The sequence below is a fragment of the Rhinopithecus bieti genome, unplaced genomic scaffold, assembly GCF_001698545.2.
Source record: "Rhinopithecus bieti isolate Rb0 unplaced genomic scaffold, ASM169854v2 scaffold_1853, whole genome shotgun sequence".
Classification (NCBI taxonomy): Eukaryota; Metazoa; Chordata; class Mammalia; order Primates; family Cercopithecidae; genus Rhinopithecus; species Rhinopithecus bieti.
Genome location: NW_016804151.1, coordinates 4456639 through 4473003, shown reverse-complemented (window position 1 = coordinate 4473003; position 16365 = coordinate 4456639). Strand labels below are relative to the sequence as shown.

General features: G+C 44.1%; 1 protein-coding gene across 3 annotated transcripts in view; it reads left to right on the top strand.

Moving 5' to 3' along the window:
* TNR (tenascin R) overlaps nt 1-16365 on the top strand; it is a 93067-nt gene that overhangs the window by 42107 nt on the left and 34595 nt on the right. For all 3 annotated transcript variants that reach the window (XM_017866966.1, XM_017866967.1, XM_017866965.1), the window contains 7 exons: nt 198-467; nt 1977-2096; nt 2980-3126; nt 5712-5831; nt 8980-9123; nt 9808-9938; nt 11228-11360. In XM_017866966.1, coding sequence (XP_017722455.1) covers nt 198-467; nt 1977-2096; nt 2980-3126; nt 5712-5831; nt 8980-9123; nt 9808-9938; nt 11228-11360 — 1065 coding nt within the window. The remainder of the gene's footprint in view (nt 1-197; nt 468-1976; nt 2097-2979; nt 3127-5711; nt 5832-8979; nt 9124-9807; nt 9939-11227; nt 11361-16365) is intronic.

Sequence of the window (16365 nt, the reverse complement as noted above, 5' to 3'; positions counted from 1 at the left end):
TCCATCTTCCCATATTTGGATTGGAAAAAGTGGAGTGAACAGGACTGGAGAGTGAAGAGGTGGAATCTCTGGGTTAGTGGGTGAAGGTGTAGCCCTTGTTAACAAGGACAGCAGATCACTTTAGCCAGGAAGTTCTTCTGGCCCAACGGCCCATCTTCTCACATGTTTCAGGACCATCCATCTCCTTTGCTTTGCAGGCTTCCGTCCCATCTCTCATCTGCACTTTTCTCATGTGACCTCCTCCAGTGTGAACATCACTTGGAGTGACCCATCTCCCCCAGCAGACAGACTTATTCTGAACTACAGCCCCAGGGATGAGGAAGAAGAGATGACAGAGGTCTCCCTGGATGCCACCAAGAGGCATGCTGTCCTGATGGGCCTGCAACCAGCCACAGAGTATATTGTGAACCTTGTGGCTGTCCATGGCACAGTGACCTCTGAGCCCATTGTGGGCTCCATCACCACAGGTAAGGCTGGAGGACTTGGCAGCAGGTGATGAAAGGGGTTCTCACAGTAACCTTTGACAAATCAATGAAATTTTAAAAGAGAAAGACCCAAGGAGTAGGGGACTGCCTAGAGAAAGTCTATGAGCTGTTCTGAAACAGCTACTTCCTCCAGTGCTGAAGAAGATGCGTTAGATGAGAAACCCCCATTTGGAAGGTGGGACAAAGTCAATGTCTTGAGGAGGTCAAAGTTTGAATGCATTTGTCCAAAACACCTCCCACTACCAGCTTAGAAAAAAAAGCACTGGAGATAGCTAGTCTGCAACAGGAATCCCTCTACAGTGAAGAGACACCTGTTTCTATTCTGGAGAGCCACCTCTTAACTGCCCGGAAAGGTCACTGGTACAAATGATGCTTCCTTAGTCTCGCATGGGACTAGCATGCAATCAGGTAGTGACCTGGCACTCAGAGAATGGGGTTGATTTGGATGTTGCTTAGAAAACACAGGCACTCTGAGATGAATTAGATCAATCCCAGCTCATTATTCCCAAATACAGTTTCAAATATGAGGTGCATGTGGGTGAAGACATGTATGTTTGGGTCGTTTCCTACTTACTAACAAGAACTCACAAACTGGACAAGTGGATTAAACACTCAGCTGATCAACTCTGTGATCCCCTAGCAGAAAAAAAAAAAGGGGGGGGGGGCCGGGCGCGGTGGCTCAAGCCTGTAATCCTAGCACTTTGGGAGGCCGAGACGGGCGGATCACGAGGTCAGGAGATCGAGACCATCCTGGCTAACATGGTGAAACCCCATCTCTACTAAAAAAAAATACAAAAAAAAACCTAGCCGGGCGAGGTGGCGGGCGCCTGTAGTCCCAGCTACTCGGGAGGCTGAGGCAGGAGAATGGCGTAAACCCAGGAGGCGGAGCTTGCAGTGAGCTGAGATCCGGCCACTGCACTCCAGCCTGGGCGACAGAGCAAGACTCCCTCTCAAAAAAAAGATAAAAAAAAAAAAAAAAAAAAAAAAGGCCATAGCATAAATGAAATACAATTTAGGAAAATGGATTTGTTCTGGACTTGTGCTCTGAAATCCCTGTACAGTCAATAGGCAGTTTTTCAAAACTGAAACCAAAGGTAACTGCTAAAGAATAAAAGATACAGGCAAAATTTGGTTTAGCTTTAAAAAAAACAATTACCCCAGAGAAAATGCCTATGTTTCTCCCAATTCAAAACAAAACATATGAATTTTAAAAAGTTCCTAGTTGGCCTGCAGATAGGTAACAGGTACAGAGCTTGCCAGCTTGGCTTCATGTTGTTAAAATATTCTCCATGGACATAGCTTTAGTCATACCTACAAGGTTTCAATTGAAACACCAGCCTGACCATGGTTTTAAGGATACCCTATTACGCAGAAAGATCCTGTCTGCCTTTGGGACAACACTGGCTTTTGGTCAATATAAAACCAGGGATGAGAATTTCTTTTTCACACTGTGCTTTCTGTCTTTTTCCCTCAACCACTGGGTCCTTGTAGGAATTGATCCCCCAAAGGACATCACAATTAGCAATGTGACCAAGGACTCAGTGATGGTCTCCTGGAGCCCTCCTGTTGCATCTTTTGATTACTACCGAGTATCATATCGACCCACCCAAGGTAACAAAGTGATTTGACTTCTCAAAGATGCTAGGATTTGGATGAAGAATATGGGAGAATTAGCATATCCCGCAGAACATCCACTCCTGCCTGAGTTTTTCCTCTTCTCTGTGGCGCGCTCCATCAGAATGAGAGTGGGCTGGTGAGCAGCCAAGAAACCCTGCACTCACCAGTGCCTCTTGAGAAGGCTTGATTACATTCACCCAGAAAGCAGGCCCTTCCCTAGCAGAGGTAACTGGTCACCATTATCTAGGCAGTGTCATGAGAAACAAAGAGGCCCAAAAGAATCTGCCAAGAACTAGGGTCACATGAACTTTCCTACAAGAATGAAGTTCAAGACTAGGATCCAGAGGGATGGCTAAAGACCCAACAAAGCCAGATGGAGCCTCAGTGATGTGGTCCCATTTTAGCCGCTCCAGCCAAGTTACAAGTCAGAGGAAATTGGCCCAGACCTCACCTGCACCCTGCCAGTTCTTGCTGGTACATGTGGCATTGTTAAGGAAGTGGAGGGCACACTCACTTCCAGTGAGGACACAGGACAGCTTTCTAGACTAAACTGTCTCTGGACTGCAGAGACTGCTCCTTGCATCGGTGCCCTCCATACTGCCTTAATGTCATTGTCTTAGAGAAGACCAGCTTGTTAGAAAACCACTTAATAGGTAGCTAATTTTACTTTGCTCCAAGGAGTCCATAAAATGAAGGAATGAGACCAGTGTGCAAAGCCTGTTCACACTCCAACATTCCCAGTCCATGAACCATGTAGCATCCTTCCCCACTGAGTACTGAGTCTCACACCCATCTGCTTTATTGACATAGACTGTACCATGGGTTGCTTGGATGAGAGGGCTGCTGAATTTTAACTGTAGATTCTTCTCTTCTCCAGTGGGACGATTAGACAGCTCAGTGGTGCCCAACACTGTGACAGAATTCACCATCACCAGACTGTACCCAGCTACCGAATACGAAATCAGCCTCAACAGCGTGCGGGGCAGGGAGGAAAGCGAGCGCATCTGTACTCTCGTGCACACAGGTAGGCATGTCTCCCTGCTGTGTCGAGTCAGGACCCTGGCTGAGGATCTGGGCTCATACAAAGGTTCTGGAGGCTGAGGCTCCATTTCGGGGTGCTCCTCTAACTCACTGTGTCTTGCAGGGCAGTTTGCAATTTCTCTTCCCCTAATATTCCTCTCTAATACTAAAAGTTTAGGGAGTCACTCTCTATAAGTCTTGCTGGTTTAGGTTAGGAATTTTCATGGAACTTCCAACATAAACAGTGCCCTTTCACACATGTGATGGAAGTGAATTCTAGAACAGATATCTGAATCATTCATCTGATTTTGTAAAAGACTCAGATAAGAAAATTTCACCTCAGAGAAGAAAAGGGTTGTTATTCCAGTAATGGAATTGGGGTCATGAAATTCATCATCAGATATAGCCAGAAACCACCAAGAAGCTGCCTTTGCTCTTGCTTTGTGCTCCAGGAAGAAAGAAGGCACCAAAGTGGCCATAACTCCCTCAACCAGGACCAAAGCAGTGGAGGTGATGTGGCTCCATGGGCATCCTGGGCTTCCTGCAGGGGTACCATGTAGCTCATGTCTCTGACAGGCCCCCTAGTCATATCCAGATGTCCTCTGCATCCTCCATCAGCTCCTGCATAATGACCAGAGGAAGGGAGGTGCAAGGGAGAGACTGGCTTGCAATATGGGAAAGTGGGGAAGGGTAGTCCAAATCCCGTGGCCTCCCTCTTGAAAACAAGCCCATACAACGGGTCTGAGGAGGACTCTTGGTAGCACCACTGCTCCTCCGTCTCTGGTCCCTCAGCAAGTACACCATGCAGAATGTGCAAAGATCTGCTGCAGAACTCACTAGCAGGCACAGCCAAAGTTTTCTATTCCCAAACCCTAGACCAAACCTCCTAGTTAAGCCATCATTCCCACAGCACATGGGAAAATATCAAGCTTGCCTCATTAGGAGAACACCTGGATTTTCTACGGTTGCTTAATTTCCCTGGAGAATGGTATTTCCCAAATGAGGGAAATATACTTTGGAATTTCTCCTATCCCCAAGATAAAAGAGAGCAGCAACTTCAGTCAAAAACTCATTTCTTTAGCAGGGCATGGATGCATGAACCTGTAGTCTCAGCTACCAGGGAGGCTGAGGCAGGAGGATCGCTTGAATCCAGGAGTCCAAGGCTACAGTGAGCCATGATCATGCCACTGCACACCAGCCTTAGTGGCAGAGCAAGATCTTGTTTCTCAAAAGAAAAAAAAAATTCCTTGGGTTATGAGCAACCTGTATCTCTAAAGCAGATATTTGGTATATTTGGTACACCAACCCCAATGGTGTGCCCATCCAAACTGCCCTCCTTCCAGTCTAGGCAGAGCTATTTTGGCAACTTCCAATAACTAGATTTCCCCAGAATGTCTTACTTTGCTGTTGTTTGTTTGTTGTGGTTTTACGTTGAGGTCTACGATCTTACAACTTTTGGAAGTGAGTACTCCTTCAGGGTGTCATGTTTGTCTCATGGTATCATGCATGTCTCAGATAGATCAAGCCAAGTGTAGTCTAAGGGCTGCATTTGAAGAACTCTTTGAACATGCAGATTAGGGATACAATTCAAATTTTAACATTATGAAAATATTTCCAGGTTGTTTCTTTGTGATAAAGGACATAGGCAAGTGAAAAAATACTTTCAATTAGAGAATAGGGTAAGATCCACAGCAGATCTTGGTTCTCAGAAGTGAATTGTATGACGCTTAGGTTGAGCTGATGCCTAAACTATTGTAATAACATCCACTTGTGATAAATTCTAACCTGATGGAAGAGAAGCACAGTAATAAAGCAAAGGCTTAGAGCATGGGCACATTAGACTAGGAAGATGATCTTATGACAAGCACACTCTGTTCCTCTAACAGGCCCTTTTGACCTCCTTACTAAGCCTGGAAGAATCCTTTTGACTCTTAATGCAACAGAAAGAATATCCAGGACTCAGTCCTGAGTGAGACCTGTGAGCAGTGAAGCAATCATCCAATAATCAGATATGACTTTTGAGGCAACCTGACTGAGCTCATGCAGTCATTCCATGGATGGACCTTCTGTGTTCTCTGTCCTGGGGATACTCCTGCCCCTATGGAGTTTCCACCACACTTCCTGAAGCTCATCAACAGAGATCTTTCCACGAGGCACACCTTTACATTTATAAAAGTGCAAATAGCCTGGGAAGTATGATTATCTCGTTAACTAAAAAATTGTAACAATTTCTGTGGGTTCTTAGTTGCTCCATCTACATTTAAATGTTGAAAATTCATTCCAGCCATACCTTGAAATCCTCTGTAGTACCTGGCACAGTATTCTGCACATAAGAACTTAATGAATTAATTAAAAGGAAGAGCTGGGGGCAATTAGGGGAGAACTGGTTACTTGAGAGAACGGGGGCAGGGAGAAAAGGAAGAGGCTGATGGAACCAGAAGAGGAGAAAGGGAAGAAGTTTCTGCTCACTTCTTTGTTTTGTAGAGTGCAGCAGCAGTCGTGTACCATGAGTGGAACTTCTGAGATCATTCCCTGCATTTCTATCCTGCAGCTCCTCTTACTTATAACTGATAATCTATTCTGTTTCAGCCATGGACAACCCTGTGGATCTGATTGCTACCAACATCACTCCAACAGAAGCCCTGCTGCAGTGGAAGGCGCCAGTGGGTGAGGTGGAGAACTACGTCATTGTTCTTACACACTTTGCAGGTGGGTGTCTGCAGGCCTGCAGATCAGGCAGGTGGGAATGGTGGGAATTGGAGCTACAGACCAGTATGATGTGAATAAACAAAACATTTTTTCAATCCGAAGGACACGTTAGAAATGTTCCTACTTCAGGTATACAATGAAGCCCTCAAGATATGCCCAAACTCTAGGCTGGGCGTTGTGGCTCATACTTGTAATCCCAACACTTTGGGAGGCCAAGGCAGACGGATCACTTGAGGTAAGGAGTTCAAGACTGGCCTGGCCAGCATGGTGAAACCCCATCTCTTCTGAAAATATGAAAATTAGCTGGGAGTGGTGGCGCACACCTGTAGTCCCAGCTACTTGGGAGGCTGAGGCAAGAGAATCACTTGAAGCCAGGAAGTGGAGGTTACAGTGAGCCAAGATCGTGCTATTGCACTCCAGCCTGGAGTCATAGCGAGACTCCATCTCAAAAAAAAAAAAAAAAAAAAAAAAGATATTCCCAAACTCTGCAAACTGTATCAAATCTAGGAACTGAGAAAGCTGAATCTGAAAGGTACAAGAAAGGCATGTAACCAAGGGCAAGTACAAAATCAGAGCAATAACTCTAGGAGGACAAAACTCAGAACAGAGCTAAGACTTGGCCCCAAAATGCTACAAACAAGAAAGCAGGCTTTTCTAAATATTTGCAGAGCAAGAAAAACACTGAAGATACAGGACCAAGTTTGGAACAGATAGTACAGGATAACAGGTGACAAAAGATTCAGGACAGCTAAACTCTTCTGTTGTTTTTATCTTCTCTATTCACATCCAGCCCAACAGGTTTAACTAACACAAAATCTTGAATTTCACTGTCTTCTGCATCATGCTTGTTCACCTTACACCAATTGAAGCTGAACAGAATGGAGAAGCCCAAAGCAAAATAGTACTGAGTCCTTCAAGTCTCTAGGCTTAGGGAAGTTCTTTCCCTGCCTACATCAAACATGTGATCATGGAATTGTTTGGGGTTATATTCAGGAATCCAGAGAACAAAGACACCAGAAGACAGAAGGCAGGCAGATGTCTTGGTTTTCAAAAACGGCAGAGAAAGCCAATTCTGTAAGCTGCAAAGAAGTAAAGTTATTGTCAAATCTTAGGAAGGTAAAAACTAAAACAGACAATTAAACAACTTGGAAAAGGAATTAGTGATTACCATATATCAGCACAGGTTCACTGAGAATAAGTTTTATCAAAACTACTTTATGTCTTTGTTTTCATTGACAAATCTGGTAGTACACTTGTATTTCATCAAGGCATTAGAAAACCCCACTTATCACTCACTCCTTAGTTAACATGGAAAAATACATGAAAGGTCATATTTGGAGTTAGCTGGGACTGTCGTTGAATGAATGACCCTCCATGAAGAAGGGATATCATTACTATGGATATGTCCTAACCCCTCTGTGAGCATGCACAATCCATGTCAATTCCTGTCACCCCTCCTTGCATAACATGATCCCGCATTTTCAAATGATCACCATGCTTTCTCAAGCCTCCATGCATTTGCACATGCTATTTCTTTCACCAGGAAACTCCCCCACTTGTCCGCCTAGAAAACCCATCCCTCAAGTCTTGGTTTCAACCCTATCTCTTCTGTCAGAGCTTCCCTGAAGGCAGTCAGACATATCTGCTCACAGACACAAAACACACAACTCCAACATAGCAATGAACTTCCATTCATTCCACAAATACTCTTGATGCCCTCCCATGCGCCATACACTCTACAAGGCTATAAGGATTCAGAAACAAAAATTGAGTTCTCATCTTTGTGGAACTCACTTCTAATGATGTTGCAGAGAAGTAAATAGTTACAACTTGATGTGAGCAGTGTATGCTATAGACATGCACAGAACACCATGGGCCATGTCCAATGGGCTACTATGATTGGTGTCAAGCTGTGGAGGGAAAGGAAGAAGAAAAGTCTCAGATAAAGTGAAAGAAGAAAAGGTGAAGAAAGGGAATTTCAAGAAATAAGAGCAGACTGTGGGCATTTGCAGAGATGTGAGAATGTGAGAAGTCTGAAGAACTGCCATAATTTGGTATGGCTGGAGCATTGATCAATGGCATGATGTGCAAAGGGGGACATTAAAAAGATGATATCCTTATATATGCTCTTCCAAAGCTTAAGCATTAGTTTGAATTTTAACTTGTTTGTATGCCTTTAGACCACAAGAAACTTGAAATCTCAAAGCCCTACCTAGTCTGAAAATGTGCCTAGCAAACTGTTAAACACTAAATAATTTCCAAGTATTCTAATTGCGCAACAGAGGAGTTGGCCCTGAACTAATGAACAGTTTTATCAACAGCTTGAATGAATTCAGAGAAGACATGCTTACCAAATTTGTGTATAAAACAAAATTGTGATCAATAGAATCCAAGTTCAAAAATATTTTAATAAACTGAAACAGTGGCCCAAAACTCAATCAACAAGGCAAAATGCAATAGAAATAAATGCAAAGCTCTGCCCATGGGTATAAAAAATCAACTAACAAAATTGGATTGGGAAGTAGGGGGAGTGGTTACAAAGAAAGTCTTTTATTAGCAATAATCTTGGCATGTGACAACAATATCACAAGGCATTCCCAAAACCTAACTAATAATTTAAGTGGCACAAGTGCAGACTGATCCTGTTTATTTCACTCGTCAGTACCTCTCAATTATTGTTCTCAGTTCTCTGAGTTTTGGACTTTAGCAGGAACACTGATAAACTGTTACTTGTTCAGAGAAAAGTAGACAGAACTGTGAAGATTTTTAAATTGTCACATAAATGTTATGGGAAGTGGGGGCTGAATTTTCTGTCCAGTGGAGAGAAAACTTGATTAGGAAGGATGGTGGAGAGGAAGGGGTCATTAGACAAAAGACTAGATTTATCCTTTATAACTCCAGAGACCCGAATAGAAGTTATAGAGAAGACAATTTGACCTGCACATAAAGAACACTTTTTTTCAATTACAATATAAGAGATGAGAGGGGAATCCTTGCATGGAGTAAGATACTAAGCTAGATAACCTATGAAAGATTTTTTTCCAAAATTCTCTAGTAGTAAATCCATGTGAAATGCCTTTGGATTTGGTAGGTCTTTCCTAAACTGAGTAGCCTTATTCAACCCTTATTCATATTCATCTGAGTTCAGTTGCTGGAGAGACCATCCTGGTTGACGGAGTCAGTGAGGAATTTCGGCTTGTTGACCTGCTTCCTAGCACCCACTATACTGCCACCATGTATGCCACCAATGGGCCTCTCACCAGTGGCACCATCAGCACCAACTTCTCTACTCGTGAGTACATGTTCATCTACATACCCGAATCCCTGGGGACTTTTGTGGAAATGACCAGTTTTCTTGTGGCGGACTAGATTATCACCTGTAGGCTTTGGACAGGGCAGCTATGAGCTGTTCTTATTTGGGCTGACTACAGCCCAAATTCAGTGAAACTGAGCTGCAATTTTTGGCCAGCAGACACATGTCTTTTTCTGCTCTCGCCCTGGGTGACAGCAGAAGAACCAGGTCAAGAGAGGTCTGTACTCGGAATGCATCTGCCCCAGAAAAGTCTGATGGATATTAAAAGACTAGATATCTAGGAAAGAGCTGCTGAGTAGAGTGATGAATAGGAGAAAGTAGACAAGGTAACATGTGGAAACACAAGTTCACGAGTGAACGAGCAGATGTGAGAATGTATCAGGGTCAGGATCTCAGGCATAGAGGGTCAGTGTGGAAGATGTCACACCCAAGCCTAGAGGCCCTGTGAGGGAAGGGGAAGTAGCTGCAAGAATGATCGTGGCACTGAATGATTATCATCTGACCCAGGAGCACCCTTTATGCTCCTGTCCAAGCCAGAGCGGGGGTTAGCATCTGAGCAATCCCAAGACCAAAGAGGTGGGCAAACAGATACCCATGCCTGAAATCAAGCAGGGGGAGGAGCTGGAGAGGCAGGCATGCCCTGGCACTTTCTCCTCTTTGTAGTCCTAGACCCTCCAGCAAACCTGACAGCCAGTGAAGTCACCAGACAAAGTGCCCTGATCTCCTGGCAGCCTCCCAGGGCAGAGATTGAAAATTATGTCTTGACCTACAAATCCACCGATGGAAGCCGCAAGGTGAGATTTTGCTGGAAAGGGAAAAGACCATTTCTCCCAAGTGAGGTCATGTGGAAACTGACTAGTGGAGTGACCATGGGACGTTGGAGGGAGGGGGAAGGAAGGAACCCACAGGGAACTCATCAGCTTCCCATCAAGGATACCCAGCCTGCTGTTGATGAGACAGCCCTAGTCTGCAAGCCAGAAGATTTGGATGATAGTCTTAGCTCTACTATTACTCTCTCCGTAAGTTGAGGCAAAGGACTAAACCTCTTCAAGGCTTGCTTTCTTCTCTAGCTAATGAGGGTCTCTACCCCTGCAACTTCACTGGGTTGTGCTGGTGCTTCCAATACAATGACACAAAGCACATTGGAAACTCCCAAGTACACGATATTGGAATAATTTTTCAACAACAGGATGGAGCAAACATGAGCTGGATACCAAATTCAATGGCTTTTATGCCTCTTGATAAACATTAGAAAAGTGGTATCTGTGTAGCCTACAGTAAAGACAAAACAAATTTTTGTTTTATTTCATCAGTTGAAACAGTTCATCCAGAACACTGATTTTCAAGTTTTGTTAGTGAAGCAACCTCTTTTTAAAGGGAAATCATATGCAGAAACCAAAAACACAGAATACATTTTGACAGAGTTAGTCTCCTTGATAGAAGTAAGGAGGACTTAACCGGGCGCGGTGGCTCAAGCCTGTAATCCCAGCACTTTGGGAGGCCGAGACGGGCGGATCACGAGGTCAGGAGATCGAGACCATCCTGGCTAACACGGTGAAACCCCGTCTCTACTAACAAAATACAAAAAACTAGCCGGGCGAGGTGGCGGGTGCCTGTAGTCCCAGCTACTCGGGAGGCTGAGGCAGGAGAATGGCGTAAACCCGGGAGGCGGAGCTTGCAGTGAGCTGAGATCCAGCCACTGCACTCCAGCCTGGGAGACAGAGCAAGACTCCGTCTCAAAAAAAAAAAAAAAGAAATAAGGAGGACTTGGATCCCGCTTCCTCAGCTCTTTCTCTGCTCTCAAGCAAGTCCAGTGCAATCTGAAAACTTCTAGATTCAATAATGCAGGTATCTAAATTTATCCCAGTATGCATTCCTGAGATAGGAGCTGGCCTAAATCTCATATGGGAGCTCTCCTCTCTGCTTATTGGTGCAGTAATCCTTATTGTGGGATGGAGAGGATGATAATGGCCTTTGGAGTACTAACCTAACTGCCCATAGGATTTGAACTTCCCTTCCCTACTTTCCCCAATTGCAAGCCAGTTGCTCCCTTCCACCACCCTTCCTTTGGCTCATCATACAGGAGCTGATTGTGGATGCAGAAGACACGTGGATTCGACTGGAGGGCCTGTTAGAGAACACAGACTACACGGTGCTCCTGCAGGCAGCACAGGATACTGCGTGGAGCAGCATCACCTCCACCGCCTTCACCACAGGTGAGGGAGCATGGCCACTTTGATGCCTTCTTCTCCACTTCCTGATGTTTGGCTCCTCAGCAGTCTCTGCTGAGACTTGCCCTGGGAGCAGTTTATCAAAAAAGCTCAATTACCTCTTCCTTCTTTCCCCCTTTCCAATCCCCTACCCTACCAGTAAACCTCTCACTAACAAAGTAACCACAGGAAGCAGCAGCACAACACCCTGGTCCACCCAGACCAATTAAATGCACCAAGTAAAGACATCAGGTTCTGGCTGGACGCGGTGACTCACACCTGTAATCCCAGCACTTCGAGCCTAGGCAGCCGAATTACCTGAGGTCAGGAGTTTGAGACCAGCCTGGCCAACATGATAAAACCCCGTCTCTACTGAAAATACAAAAATTAGTTGGGCATGGTGGTGTGCGCCTGTAATCCCAGCTATTTTGGAGGCTGAGGCAAGAGAATCACTTGAACCCAGGAGGCAGAGGTTGCAGTGAGCCACGATCATGCCACTGTACTCCAGCCTGGGTGAAAAAGTGAGACTCCATCTCAAAAATAAATAAATAAATAAAAATAAAAAACATCAGGTTCCTCCTAGTTCAGATTTTCTGCAAGTGTTTTTCCAGCAAAGTTTATCTTTCTCTTCCTCCTTCCTCTGCTACCTGTAATCAGAGACTCACTTAGTAAAAGCAGCAGTAGTAAACCCTCAACATTAAACCTGCAGCTCTTCTCCATACACAAAGCACTTTTACATTCCTATGGTCTCACTCAGTTCTTGTATAACAAGTGGTCAGGAAGGCCTATGATCCCCATTCTACAGATGATGAAACCAAGGTTCATGGAAGCCAAAGACTTACATGGCTAATAAGTAGCTGAGTCAGAACTTGAACCCAGGTCTTCTACTTCTAAATGCAGCTGTTCCGGCTGCATTCCCTCCTTAAGTCAGCAGAAGATACTTGAAAAACGCCGCTAAATGATTAAAAAAAAAGTCCTAATATCTATAACAGGAAATAACCTAATACCTGACTTTTGAGAGTTACTTGCCAAGTACTGTTTAACTGCATTACATGTATTATCTAATGTAATCCTCACAACAGCCTACGTGGTGTGTATTACCATCTCTATTTTTTACAAATGAAGAAATTGGGCCCCAGAGAGGTGAAGTAACTCACCCAAGATCCCATAGCTCTTAAGTAGGGGAGCTGGAATTTGACCCCAGATGTTTCAGTTCTGGGGTCTATGCTATTAATGTTTCTCTCTACCACCTCCCACTGTGCCTCTCTACAGTCCATAATGTGAGGCTGCCAAGCCCTGACTTTGAATTCTCTTCCTACCCCACATTATGGGGTTATGGCTGTGCATATATGTGAGGCAAACCTGAGCATGTCCCATATACTCAGCCACATTCTGCCTGCCATGTCAGAGCACCAGAATGACTGGATTCCTGTCCATGCCCCAGAGCCTCTTCCTCCATCCCCAGAAAGGTGAAAGTCCCCCAGCTCCACCAGGTGTCTCCCCCACTGCACTTGTTCTAAATGACAAAGCAAGACACTGATCAGACATAACAAAATGTCCTCAGTAGTTCTATAGAGTGCTGAGATTGTGAACAAGTCCTTTTCTTCCTTCTTTTTTTTACACCTTTCAATATATCACAAAGTATCTTCAATGAGCATATTAATCAGAAAAACAAATGTTTTAATTAAAAATAATAATAAACCTTGGGCACACAAACAAGACATGAATTGAAGATGTATCTTTACCAAGTGGAATTTAGAAGACACTTGATCTCTTTTATGGGGCTGGAGTCAATTATGCTCCCCCTCCATGCTCTTTCAAAGATGTCTGATCTCAGAACTAAGGTGTTACCCTCTTCTTGTTAAGCCCTTCCCTGCACATTCTCAGGTTAATTAAAGAGGCCTCCATGGTCCTCTTTTCCACGCTACCACTTAAAGACCCACGGGTTGGAGCTTTCCATTGAATTAAGAATTTCTTTTCTATAAAAAGGACACAGATGACAGACACTTAAACCGAGCTCCCAATTTGCATATTTATTAGGTCTAAATTAATCATTTTATCCCCAAAATGCATGGGTTTCAATGTTTGCTCAGTGTAGTATGGGCTTTTAATTCCCACCCTGGTGATGCCACAGCTAGCAGTTGTGAGCAGTATGACAATGTGCCTGAAGTCTCTGTGGCATTTTACAACTGTGCCTCGCTCCAGACCCACCTGGGCTGTAAAAGTAAAGCAGCTTCTGTGCCCCTCACCGCCCTCTCTTAGATGCAGCTGCACCAAGGGATGTGCAATTTTTTGGATCTGGGTTCCCAAATCCAGCTGGGGCCTCAGTAGGATCAAATAAGCAGAAGATTAACAACACACATGGAAATCGGGAGAGGAGGCAGAATAATGACTTCGTCTGGTGGACAGTTCAGGGGACCAGCAGGATGTATTTAGGTTCTTTATTTGTTTTTACAAGACTCCAGTTGACACCAGGCTCTTGGGGCATGACCAATACCAACTCAGAAAGGGGAAAACAAAAAAGCCCAATTTCCTATGCAGTGAGTGTAGCTACTGACTGAGCAGCTCCATGTAGTTTATATTATTACTTCTGTGTTACATGGCAAAGATATGTCTGTGTTTGGAAGCTTTTGCAGTTTTACTGGAAAGCTCAAATTTAAATGTAAGTCGCTGATGCATACCAAACTCTGCTGGCTTTGTCTTGGAGATTTATCGGAACCCACTGAAATGACTGGTTTCAGAATGAAAGATTCTTGGGCAGAAATAATGCATGTGAAAGTACCTTGCACAAAGCCTGGCACATTCCAGACATAATAGATGGTGGTTAAATTGAATAGTCAAATCTCAGCTGCAGAGCAGAGAAGAGGGGTCTCTGATAAAACAAAGCCTAAGACGATTTGTAATACCCCTTGTAGGGATAGCGCAGGCAAAGAGGTATAGCCTTCAAGAGTACGATGCCCAAATTCCCTCTAACTTCAGGCTCTGCCAGCCACCTCAATGCAAATTTCCCTAAATAAATTCCAGTAGGCTACATAGTCATTTGCATGTTAATATTAATAAGCTCTCATTGCCTGTGCCACCTCTCTATCCCAAAGTTTTCTACTTCTGCCCAAGGGCAAATTTTATTAAGGAGGAAGAGAATACAAGGGTATCAGCTTCCAAACTTGGTGGGGTGGGAATGGGGACATTGCCAAAAAGGAAAAGCAAAATTGAAGAGCAGTGTATCTTCACTTACATGCAGGACTGGAGTGCTGCCAGTTAGGACCCCACAGGCATGAACTATTGCTGAGCAAGAAGTCTGAGAAACACTAGAAGCCTCCCAGGTGATCGCAAGCCAGGACTAATGGATTTAGAGGCTAATTTCTTTTTATCAATTAGCATCCTTTTCAACTTCATTGACAGTACCTGAGTTTGCCACTTAGCAGTATCCTACTCTTAGGATGGGTTGATATCAGCTCATCATTCTGAGTGTTATCTATGCCTTCTCTGATGAAACAACAGAGCTTAAAGTTTGGCCCCAAAGTTGCCTCTATCCACTGATAAACCTTCATCTTGTCCTGAGTGGACCGTAAGAGGTTCATTGTAAGCAAGATGCCTACCTGATGGCCTGGAAAAGAGTTAAGATGTAAAAAAATAATAATAAAACCAAAAAAGAGAAAAGAGAAGAACTGGCACTCACAAACCCTCAAAAACCTCCTTTGATCAAGATGTCTTCCCTTGTTGTGTTTCTGCCACATAACGTAAGTCCATTTCATTCTTTCCATCATGTTAACAGCTTCCCGTCCTCTTGTCTCTGGTGTTTGCACAAGACTCTGGAAGGAATTAAATACAAGTAGTATGGAAGAGAAGAAAACATGGATACATTATTTATAATTTACTGTCGCCTGAAATTTCATCCAAGGTCTACTTGTCTTTTAGAGATATGAATATAAATGAGGAAACAAATATTCCCCACAGAGCAGCCAGGACTTGGTGAAATGATTGTCTGAGAGGCAGTTTCGTTGTCTCTTTTAATACTATAAAAAGCAAACAAAGTTCTCGTTAAAGCTTGCCCTAAGAGACAGTGAGCACTATAAAATAGGTTGTCTTGACCTTGAGGTTAAGTGAAGAGGTACCCAGAGATGGGTAATAAGAAGTTTTCTTCTATTACCTTTGCTCCAATTCTTGTCCTCCCACATCCAGGCTGAGCTGTTCTGGGGGCTTTTTAAGAAAACTTTGGAGTCTAACACAAGATTCAGTTTTTGAGGTTGTGAAAATTAATGAAGATTGGCAAACACACGCTCTGGAACAATAGATGGCAGATCATGGAAACTCACATACTTATCAGATAGACATTCTAGTTAGAAAGGAAAGCCTCGGCCGGGCGCGGTGGCTCAAGCCTGTAATCCCAGCACTTTGGGAGGCCGAGACGGGCGGATCACGAGGTCAGGAGATCGAGACCAACCTGGCTAATACGCTGAAACCCCGTCTCTACTAAAAAATACAAAAAAACTAGCCGGGCGACGAGGCGGGCGCCTGTAGTCCCAGCTGCTCGGGAGGCTGAGACAGAAGAATGGCGTGAACCCGGGAGGCGGAGCTTGCAGTGAGCTGAGAGCCGGCCACAGCACTCCAGCCTGGGCGGCAGAGCAAGACTCCGTCTCAAAAAAAAAAGAACTGAGCTGGGCAGAAAAGCCACATCTAAAAAGTAGGGATCAGTTTTTGGGTTTGTCAAATGTCCTTATCACACACCTCAAAATAGACAAAATACTGAGAATGCTGGTGACCAAAACCTACTCACTGGATGTCAAGAATCAACTGCTGGAGGAGCACTCATCTATCAAAAAGCCCAATTTACATATGCATTACTTAATCTGACAGGCATAAAGAAAGGAAATTATATAGCAAAGGACAATGTTGAAGAAGATAGGCTGTGCTGAATTGTTCAAAGCCAAAACTTCAATATTCCTAAGGGCTAACTTAGAATAGCTGATAAGCCTCAGATAACTTTTGATTAAACTTACAATAACCCAAT